Source organism: Puntigrus tetrazona, chromosome 9 (assembly GCF_018831695.1).
Source record: "Puntigrus tetrazona isolate hp1 chromosome 9, ASM1883169v1, whole genome shotgun sequence".
Classification (NCBI taxonomy): domain Eukaryota; kingdom Metazoa; phylum Chordata; class Actinopteri; order Cypriniformes; family Cyprinidae; genus Puntigrus; species Puntigrus tetrazona.
Window position 1 is genome coordinate 11,019,411 of NC_056707.1, and position 11,232 is coordinate 11,030,642.

Sequence of the window (11,232 nt, forward strand, 5' to 3'; positions counted from 1 at the left end):
AATAACGGCCGCCATTGCCTCTGTATCATCGTGGCGCGCGACGTGGGCAATTTTAACGTGCTGGCGTTGTGATAACGGAGCAAATTCTTTTATTGATTTTGGTGTATATCACAAGAGTTTCCCCTTATCATCACTCTATAGGTCTTCTGTCAGCCCACGCAGCCTCGTAAAGATAATTTCACATATTGCACAAATTTGTCACTTTTTCCCTCAAGACATCCACCGAGCACAAATTCATGGTTGTTCATTAACAAGACGGTCAATTCCCCAAACAATGTGCTTCATGTCACAATAAAAAGCAGGTTTTATGGCTTGTAGCAGTAAAGCGCTATTAAACAGATAAAGCACACCAAACGGGCATCTGGAGGATTATAAAAAGGGCTGCCACACGAATAAACTCACACACCCCAAACCCATAGCCGTTCAGAGAGGGGTTATTGAGTGCATGCTGTAAAAAAATTGCGCAAATGCTGCCCCCTTCAGGAAGACGTCGGTGCGGCAGCTTGAGGAGATCGTGGCGAGTTATCTCTCAAAAGAGGGTTACTCCTGCCCTCGTGTGTTGAGTGTGTGACTTTATGTAACCGTTCAAATCAGACCATTTTGCACAAGAGAATTTCGCAGAAATGCATTTGTGTACAAGGTTAAACACATAAATTGATGTGTAATGCACAAGGCTATACATCTGAAATATTATATTACAATATTCTCAATCACATTTATTGACCTTGTAATACTTATAATAACACAATTTGAAACGCTGACCCGTGACACAAAGTGTGGCTTGTGCTGTGGTGAAGCAATAACAATTTATCTCTTATTATCAGTAAACTCCAAGAAGTAATTTTAGGTTTCAGGAGATGTCTCCTCCTTATTTTGAATAACAGCCAGCATGAACACTACAAACTTGTGTGGAAAGAATCTAGACTGGCAACATCACTGGTTTAATCTTTTCGGCAGATGCCCTGTGGGCAAAAAGGCTAAAAGAATTTTTCACTCAGCTTGTCATCTAGTTTGTGCGCACTGTTGTGTGTATTGTGTATAAGAAGTTTATATACTGAGTATATTGTATGTTGTCTGTAGCCTATATTGATACCTGTTATTTGGAGTGAGAAATTTACTTATTTGTCCCAAGGGTTGATTTTCTGATTTTCTTTAGTTTTTTTAGCTTTATGGGAGCATGCATTTTCAAACCTCAAAAAAACACTGAGCCACCCATTTAGGTTAAAATGCAATCTATTAAACTGAACCAATGTCATATACATATCTATTAAACAATAAACATTCAACTAATACATTTATAGATGCAGTATTATACAGTAATAATACAGTAATACAGTATTCTCTATTGTCTGCCTTCAGAATTACATTTGAAAATAATTGTTGTTCCATGTTTTGGAGTCAGGAGGTTTTATTTCATGTTGAGTGTTCATATGATATGAATTTTTATTATTATTAGGCTATTATTATTATTATTATTATTAGCATGGTCTGCACTGTGGCTGCATAAGTCACTGTATTTCATACTCTCCTGTAAAGAGAAATGAAAACAATTGTTTGGCATGTGCTATGAATTCACATACTGTCATTAAAAAAGAATATTGCAATAGCAATTTGGCAAAATTTTGACCGTGTTATTCTTCTCCCTCTTCCACAATGACAGTGTGTTTGCCAACCCTCAGCATATTCATTTGGAAAAGCCAAAGTCGACACCAGTGCTAATAATAGGGGTGATTTGTCTTTTCTGTCTTGATAATTTATGATGAATTAAATATTAATTGATGAACATGACGTTTTGCAATATTTTGCATATGATGGATTACAAGATCTCGAATGAAATATGCTGGTTTATGCTATTATTTTCACCAGAGAAAAGATGTTTAGATGGTTCCAGCTGATACAAGGTTAAGTATTTTCTTTCAGGCTAGTTTTGAATAGCCCTAGCAGTTGACCAGAACAGCTCAGCCAGCAGTTAAGCCATTATTTACATTTTTATATATGCTAATAATAAGAGATAATACTGTTTAGCGGTAACAGCTGATCCAAGCCTGTCATTTGGCTGGTTTTAAAGGAATTTAAGATTTTTTTTCAGCTGATGAAACACCAGTTTAGCCACGCTGTAAAACTAGCGTTTGTAGTTTGATATTTGTTCCTCGTCTTTACGTACGCTAAACAATGCTCCCTTTAAAAAAACACATTTCCCGAGATTCATTTAGAAGTCTTGCTCAAATATGTCGCGTTCGCACTATTTCGTTAAGCTTCGGCGGCGCTTCGTCTATTTCCGTCGCCACTCGGCTCTTCCCGCCACGCGCTCGGCAGCTCTCGCTCAGTGCAGTGGGGTTGATGATCGGATTTTCGTCTCGTTCTCTGTGTTGTTGTTCTCGGTGACGCGACGGAGGTGTAGCCTGACGCGGTCTCTTACGTGTCGGCCTGAATAAAAGTGGAGCTCCGAGGGCTCGAGAGTGACGGAGGGAGTCTGTATCGGTAAGAGGAGACAAGTGTCCGGAGGGAAAGGGCTCGTCCCGAATGGCATAAGAGTCTGGTTTGGGTTCGGCCCGTTGGAAACAAAGAGATCATGGCGGCTGTAGTTGTTGCATGCAGAGGGAGGGGAGGCAAACGGCAGAGCAACACAAACCCAGGGTGGGAAATCTTGATGCATGGCTGATCATTTAAAATGCAAGGAAATATGGATGCACTACATCTCTGGGTTTCTCAATACATCTGTGCAGATCATATATGTGGGTTTTCCCCTTTCTTGTCGGCTTGTTTAACACACTGGCTAAACAAAATGTGTGCTGCTGGGTGGATTCAGGGTGTAATACTCTTATATCATTCAGGAATAATTTAATCTTCTCTGATGTCCTTGATGCATTGTGCGATTTATTGGAGGCACCCTGATTAGATTGCAGTTTTTTTAGGACTGAGTTATTATTGCACTGTTTCTTTGTATACTATTTTTTTAAATGCTGTGATAGCAGACCCTCAAGAAAATACATTTTTGTTCTGCACAACATAGAAAACGTTTTACCTTCTATCCGGTGCACATGACTAATACAAGCAGTGCAGTGTTGTATATTTTTATATTAAGTTGCAGGGATCTATTCAAATACAACTCAGTAAGATTGTACATTTTAAGACAATACTCCTGATCTAGCTACAGTGCAAAAAAAAAGAAAGAAAAGAAAATAAGCACCCCCCTCAGAATAACTGCAGGCTGTCTTTAGTATGCAGGCTTTTAGTTTTAGATGTAATGATATATAAATGCACAACAGCTACATGCTTCCTGGAATAATCTGCCTGGCAGAAAATAGGATTTGAAAAGTAGAGGGAGAACTATGCATGACCAATCAAACCACAGATAGACTCTGAGCGTCATGAGATCACATTACTGTCAGTTCACGCTTTCTGCCATGCTGGAGCTCGCCGTCTCCCTTTCTCATCTTTTTCTTTTTTTTAAGGTGCTTTATTGGACTTATTGTTTCACACACAGTTAAAAAAAACCAAGCACTAATGGTGTTATTTCTAATATATTTATTTTATAATTATATATATATATTCATATTGTGTAATTACGAAACACGAAATTTTTTAACAAATTGCAGATCTGTTTCTGTTTTTGCGAAGCAGAAAGCCTTTTTCCTGATATATTTTTAATACTTAATTTGTTATCTTCTTTTTGCAGTTGTGAGTTGAACTGATATTTGGGATGTTATTTTGAAAAAAAGCACGTTTTCTAAATGTGGTGGGACATTGCAAGCGCAGATCTTTAGTCTAAGAGAAGCTAAAGCCAGTTGCATGTTCATTTATGAAAACCTATAGCCTTGCTGGCTATATATGGGGTAAATGAATCCAACTGTTCCTCTCCAGAGGAAGAGGCCTGGAGGTCAGGCATTTCAAAATCTACAAATGCTGAGCAGTCAAGGGAAGCCAGGACTGCATTCACAGCATATTGTGATACACTTTCAATAAAAAAAAGCAGCTATATGATGACACCTTTATTGCAGTACTTAATTTTTTATCACTGGCCAGTGCACTAGTGATGTTACACTCTAATATTATGTTATTGTAGGCCAATGCAGAAATAAAGACTTACAGAGCACCTTGGGGTTAGACACTGGGACTTTAGATTTATTTAATGAGCAGCTACAAACTTTTTAAATTCACGCTGGGATTTTGATGGATTTTTACTGTGCAGAGTAGTGCATCACATTGCCCTGTGTAGGCATTTGTTTCGAGAGAGACCTGCCAATATTCAGTACTAAAGCATCAATTGTCCCAGACATAAGAATATTCAGGAGGTTTTTTTGTGTCTCTTAAATTTGGCAAAAGTGGACGAGACGTATTAGATGCAGTTTCTTCCCTGGAGATGCAGTATTGCAGTTTCAGTTTTTTGACCGAACGGCCATTTTATTGATTCATAACGGGGCTTGTCTTGAGTGCAGGAAACTTGCACCCCTATTTCCGACATAATGTCAAATGATTCAATTAAATCTCTATATAGAGTTGCAGCACAGGAACGATTTAGTCATACTTAAATAATGTGTGGCTATATTCGTATTTTCTAAAATTAGCCTCCCTTTCCATGAAAGTCTAGAGCTTCATTTTCATTTGCTTGTCTTATACAACTGGAAAAGACATCTTAGTGGATATTAACATTTGTTTGGGTTGGGTTTTCATATCCTTATCATGTTACAGTATTATATCAGCTAAACTATATTATGAGACCCAAGTAGTATTATAATACCACTGGCTTGGATGCAGTGATTCTTATAGCATTACAATGAATGTAATGGCACCAGGATGCCATAAAGCAGCAGTACTTATATCAAACTTAATGCACATTTATTTATAGAATTCTGCCTAATTTGACATTACTGAGCCACAGATTTAGTACTGTATTGTATTGGTTAAATCAACCTTAGATTTGCTTCTGTATTAGCATTTTATTACACACTGGATATTGTCATTTACTCACCCTCGCATTTTTCCAAACCTGTATGAATTTTTTTTTCCCTCTCACGTACTATTTGGTTAGTAGTATTTGGTTTGAAAATAGAAATATCCAAGTTACTGTCTAGTAAAGTGACTTTTCTGTATCTGTGTGATCAGATTTCTGCAGTGACGGAGAGTGAAGGCTTACCAGAGTCAGTGGACGTGTGAAAATTTTGTCTCTTATAGGTATGTACGCTTCATCTTCAGTGCCGCATCCAAAGTTTCAAATCGAGACGGTGTTAATAAACAGGACTCGACTTCGTCATTTAGTGGATGCTTTTAACTAAAGTCAAAATAGGGCTTTTTTCATGTCGTAAGCTTGAAGCGACGCCAGTAATGTGATATTTAGCCCCGTGAAATATTAATTTTACCGGGGGAACCCCACCAAAAAAATGCGATTGGGCTAGTTTTGGGCTAATTTAAGTAGCACTTTGGGCGGGTTTCAAAATTACTTACAAATTACTTAACACATACTAATCATTTATGTAATTGAAGTTACAATGAAATCAAATTTCTTATTTATTATAGATTATTGCAGTGTTTATTAAACTGAATATTATAATCGTTATCATTGTTATTTTAAACCTGCTTATCATCATTTAAAAATGTATACCTCTCCAACAAGTTGTTGCTCATGTAAAACAATCATTACAACATAAGTGTAATAACTAGGTATTATCATAATTAAGTTTAATTAAGTGTTTTTAGGATGTTAAAGGGAAAGTTTGCCCTAAAATATTATCATTTACATCATTTACTTGTTATAAACCTGAGTTTGTTTCTTCTCTTGATATTTTGAACTACATAGGCCATTAACTAACATTCTTCAATTATTTTATTTATTTATTTATTCATTTTATTAATTTGTTAAAGTGTGTTCAGCAGAAAAAAATATGGAACACTAAGTTAAATTTTACAGTGGGATGACATGATACAGGAATTATCTTTATTCTTGCTACATTGGTCGTTTTTTTTTTTTTTTTCTTATTTCAAAATAATGGCACTTAGTTTTTTTTCGAACTGTGGCAAAAATGTTGGAATTTCCATCCTGTTTCTTACAAGCTAACTCGATGACCATGGAGTCGGGAGCCGATGCCCAGCAGGGTGCAGACACCGCGGTCTCCGAAACTGAGAACCAACAGATCACACAGGCCCAAATCGCCACTCTTGCACAGGTTGGAACACAATCAATTGTCCACTATACGGCACATCAAATAAATTCAGGGCTGTAGTGTGTTTATTTTGACATTAGAGACAAGATGACTGTTTGCATGCGTGATGTTGGATAGGTAACGATGGCTGCCGGACACGCTAGTGCCACGGCACCCACAGTCACCCTGGTGCAGCTGCCCAATGGCCAGACAGTACAGGTGCACGGAGTGATTCAAGCTGCTCAACCTTCAGTCATTCAATCACCACAGGTGCAGACTGTCCAGGTGAGACAACTTAAAACCTCCAATATCTGGAGATGTTAATGACTGATTATCGACTGACAAGATGTATTTCATTCTTGATGTATTCACCTCACACGGTTCTCTTAACGTGCAGTTGTGGGAAACTAGTGCCTTACGGTCCGATCTAAATCTGACAGAATTGTCTGTTGATCAGATTTCTACAGTAGCGGAGAGTGAGGACTCACAGGAGTCGGTGGACAGCGTGACGGACTCTCAGAAACGAAGAGAGATCCTTTCTAGACGCCCCTCATATAGGTACGTATATGTTCTTCAAGTGTTTCGCCCCCGAGATAAGTTTCAAGTCAACAGCTGTCTGTGATCCACAGGAAAATCCTGAATGACCTGTCATCAGACGCTCCAGGAGTTCCGAGAATCGAAGAGGAGAAATCCGAGGAGGACGCAGCGCCTGCCATCACTACAGTGACCGTGCCAACTCCAATATATCAGACCAGCAGCGGCCAGTACAGTAAGTACATGACTGAAGTTTTAATGTATTTTGGGGTTCAGATCTACACATCCCACTTTATAATCACTGTTCAACATGTCTGGCACAACATTAGACCATAATTTCCAACATATTTGGGTCCATATGCACAGCTTGTCACCATATCAAGACCGTTTTTTTTGGCAAATTGTCGCCAAACCGCATCTTGATCGCTGTTTCTCCTTCAGTCGCCATTACACAGGGTGGAGCCATTCAGCTGGCAAATAATGGTACAGATGGAGTGCAAGGATTGCAGACTCTCACCATGACCAATGCCGCAGCAGCCCAGCCGGGGACCACTATCCTGCAGTACGCCCAGACCAGTGACGGTCAACAGATACTGGTGCCCAGCAATCAAGTGGTGGTACAAGGTGAGCTGGAGCTTTTTTTTTTTTTATCACAAAGATACAATACAACTTTTGGGTTATAACTTTTTGCCTTGCTGTTATAACTTTTTGCCTTACTCAATGCTTTTAAGTCACAACGTTTGATTCTTTGTTTGTTGGATGTGTTTTGTCTGTCCTATAAAGCTGCTTCTGGAGATGTTCAGGCCTATCAAATCCGAACTGCCCCAACCAGCACAATTGCTCCAGGTGTGGTCATGGCATCTTCTCCAGCCCTGCCAAGTCAAGGAGGGGCTGAAGAGGCCACGCGTAAGAGGGAGGTACGCCTCATGAAGAACAGGTAAAAAAAAACAACTCAATTTAAAGTCAGTCTTATGACTTATGGTCACACATTCTGAGCGTGTTGATCTTTTCACTTATGTACATTAATGTTTGGGGTTGTTAAGATTATTTTTTTTATGACGTGTCTTCAAAGATGCATTTTAAAAGTACAATAAAAACAGGAATATTGTAACATTTTGTAAAACTGTTTTTGATTTTATAATATTTTATAATGTAATTTATTCCTGTAATAGTAAATTGCATTTTCAGCAACCATCACTCCAGTATTCAATTCAACGATCCTTCAGAAATCATTGTAATATGTATGTAATATCAATGTTGAAAACAGTTGCTGCTAAATATTTTTGTTCAGGATTCTTTGATAACCACAATGTTTTTTTAAGTAACGTTTATTTTTTTTTAAACATCAATGTCTTTACCCCTTTGATTTATTTAATATGTCCTTGCTAAATAGATGTATTAATTTCACAGCTGCACAGATTGCTGACTAATTTTAATCATTGAGAACTTTTTGACAGATGTATTCAAGACGGTGTAAATATAGCTTGTGTGATGTGAAAACAGAAAAAAAGAAATGATTTTCAAAATGTCGCATCTGTGCATTAGAATCTATAGTGAAAGCATCTGTAAATACCTGCTGTTTTTCATCAAGCTGATAATAGTCATGAAAAAAATGTATTAAAATAAAACATCAAAAAAAAAAAAAAAAAAAAAGTTGAGAGACTTGCAAAATCTGAAGGCCGTTAGTTTTAGCGTTCATCTTTAAATAAAGACATGTGCAGTGTAATTTTTATCCTTAAATAAAGGGTTGTTAAATAGTGCATTTTTGCTGTAACAAAGCGAATCACGACATTTCTGATATTTGACTGCTTATTTTGTCAGCCCCATTTTGGTTCAAAAAGATCCATCGAAAAACATCTGCTAAGTAGATCTCAAATATATTTTCCCCCTCCAGAGAGGCAGCTCGTGAGTGCCGCCGAAAGAAAAAGGAATACGTCAAGTGTCTGGAGAACCGTGTGGCTGTTTTGGAGAACCAGAACAAAACTCTCATCGAGGAACTCAAAGCACTCAAAGACCTGTACTGTCACAAATCAGAGTGACGTACCACCCTCTCTCCCTACGTTCTGGCAGACTTACGTGTACAGAGACTAAAGGGCGAGCCGGCCAGACGCGGACGCATGTTTTCTAAATGTTTTCTTATTTTAAATTGCTGCAGACTGCCTGTATGAACACACAAGTACATGAGGGAACCGAACACAAGCCCCTCGTCAACACAAATCTCCTCTAGAAATATTGGATCATGTCATTAAAGACAAAAAAAAATGCTGAAAACCTTACTGTGGACATAAAAACACAAGTACGTTCTCAGCCGTCTTTACTTCTGGACTCAAACCGAAACTCAGAGGAGGGGTTTGTGGGAAAATGTTTACCTTTTCTTCCAGTGTGCTGGTGTATATTTCATCAGTGATTTTTAAAAGAGATAAAAAAAAATTATGTACAATAATAATTTCACTGGCATTTCAGTAGTATGGTAGGCATCGAGAAAGATTTCGTCTTGGAGTTGGCATCATTCCCTCTTGAGATTTTAAAGGTTTAACGTGTCTGACTGTTACTTTTATTTGGTGTAAAGTGATCTCGTGTTTTAAGTTGACATTTTTACCTTTAAATATGAACAAACTATATAGAATTATGAAAGCTGATTTCCAGAATCTATGCCATTTATAAACAGAAATATTGTGTATTGTATACAGAACAAGATTATAGCCCATGTACATTTCCAGTTTGACATTTTGCTTATTTTAGATGACAAAAATGTACCTAAATCTTTTAATTTCATACAATACTGCCTTTGCAGTAGCAACGGTTGCACAAACACAGTATAAAAAGGTCATTTTTATCGCAGGCATTTGGTCACTTATACACCAAAACTCACCTTACAGTGACAGGAATTGCTCAAGTGATTTTTAAAAGTATATTTTCAGGTTAAACGTTTCTTTACGTTTATATTGATCATATTCGGCAGATCACTTTTGTGTTATGCTTGTGTATCATAGAGCTATAATTGGATGAAATACAATCCAATACATTCTATCTCTGGCATTATAAACTAAAGCATGTTTTATAAATATTACATAAGCTTTGATATTGTTATATGGTCAATTTTTCATTTCAACACTAACTGGGAGGCAGTGTCTTTGTATTTGATAATGTGATAACATAAGTAAAGAGTACATGTTATCTATTATAGCATATGCATTTTTGGCAGCTATTTATATATATATATATATATATATATATATATATATATATATATATATATATATATATAAAGATATGTTAAAAGGATTTCTCTTGGTTTCATTTTTCCTTTGTTGACGTTGAGTTGCTTCGGAAACTACAAGAAACAACTGAACAGTTAAACAATTGCCTTTGTCAACGCAAGTTGTATTTTGTTTACAAAGTTGTCTCTGTTGACCCAAACTGTTTAAGGCTTTTGATGATTTGTCAATGACTTTTAAAGTTGTTTAAAAGCAAAAGGGTTTCACGTTTTGCGTATGTTTTGCACTGAGGACAGAAAGTTTTAAATGAGATGTTAGCGGACTATGAATTAAAAATGCCCATCAACAACGCCAGTCTGTGCTGAAAGGTGCCCGTGTTGGCGAGTGCATCATCTGCTGCTACTCTTAAACTTCGAACCGTCTGCCTGACGTGTCATTTACGCATTCAGGCGTAACAAATTAGGGAAGCAATCTCTCCACAGCAGGCGCTCACGGTCCAGATCTGCAGTCTAACTGCTTATGCAAGCTGACATGCAACCCGATTTCCCTCACAGAACCAATTATTTTCTGACACAAGAATCTGAATTGACTCATCGAAGGACAGACTGACCTCAGCTTTCAGAGAAATGCAAATTCTGTCTGTTTTCAGTGATAGAATCTTTATTCATTTTTCTGAACTGACATTACCTTTTTTTTTTTTCTTTTTTTTTTTTTCTCCACTCTTGTGTGTACCCCGTATGCAATGAGATTGACCTACTGCCATGCTGGCCAAAGTGAACTCCAAAATATGCGACTGTGTATGTTTGTCTTCATGCGTACAAAAGACCAATCAATCTAAAGCAATGTTTGATCCCACTCATTTTGGACAAACACGTCATGCACTTTTTGTATGATAGCTTTCACCTTTTGGACACTATGTACAAAACTGGTAGGATTTTATAGTGTTTCAAAGGTTTAAAAGTGTATTGTATATACTCTGTGACTTGGCTTACATTTTTAGAAGCTTTGCACTCTATTACTGTTAAAACACTTATGTATACTTGTTGTTGTTCCCCCACCTCCGTTTTGTATACAAATGTAAATCTTTAATAAAATACTAATACTGCACAATGGGTGTTGTGGTTGGAAATATTGTAAAGCGATATGGTTAACGCTCGTATTTTTCAAAGCTGTGAATAAAACTTGTTATTGAGAGGTTTTCTAGCAATTTCTAAGTGAACTCTGTATGGATATGAATTAGACCCCCGAATAAGTCTGAAGCGTTATAACCCACATTTTTTTCATTGATTACTCAATTTTTATTGTCTGATTGAATATTAATTTGGTAGAGATGTTCCAAG

The 11,232-nt window shown here is 37.2% G+C and overlaps 1 protein-coding gene across 2 annotated transcripts; it reads left to right on the plus strand.

Annotated features, from left to right (window-relative positions):
- The first annotated feature begins 2,325 nt into the window (after nt 1-2,325).
- Nucleotides 2,326-10,999, plus strand: creb1b (cAMP responsive element binding protein 1b). Of its 2 annotated transcripts, none has more exons than XM_043249647.1 (9): nt 2,326-2,481; nt 5,107-5,175; nt 6,052-6,164; nt 6,279-6,425; nt 6,598-6,698; nt 6,770-6,909; nt 7,116-7,298; nt 7,458-7,611; nt 8,569-10,999. In XM_043249647.1, the coding sequence occupies exons 3-9, from the start codon at nt 6,060-6,062 to the stop codon at nt 8,711-8,713; spliced, it is 975 nt and encodes a 324-aa protein (XP_043105582.1). In that variant the 5' UTR covers nt 2,326-2,481; nt 5,107-5,175; nt 6,052-6,059; the 3' UTR covers nt 8,714-10,999. The 2 variants fall into 2 exon arrangements, with proteins under 2 accessions (XP_043105582.1, XP_043105583.1); XM_043249648.1 differs by lacking the exon at nt 2,326-2,481 and adding an exon at nt 2,513-2,637.
- Nucleotides 11,000-11,232: the final 233 nt, after the last annotated feature.

Excerpts from the sequence above, each read along its gene's own strand:
- creb1b (XM_043249647.1), top strand. The coding sequence starts at position 6,060 with ATGACCATGGAGTCGGGAGCCGATGCCCAGCAGGGTGCAGACACCGCG. Across the intron at positions 6,165-6,278 it reads AAATCGCCACTCTTGCACAG|GTAACGATGGCTGCCGGACA; the intron begins GTTGGAACACAA and ends GATGTTGGATAG. Across the intron at positions 7,299-7,457 it reads CAATCAAGTGGTGGTACAAG|CTGCTTCTGGAGATGTTCAG; the intron begins GTGAGCTGGAGC and ends TGTCCTATAAAG.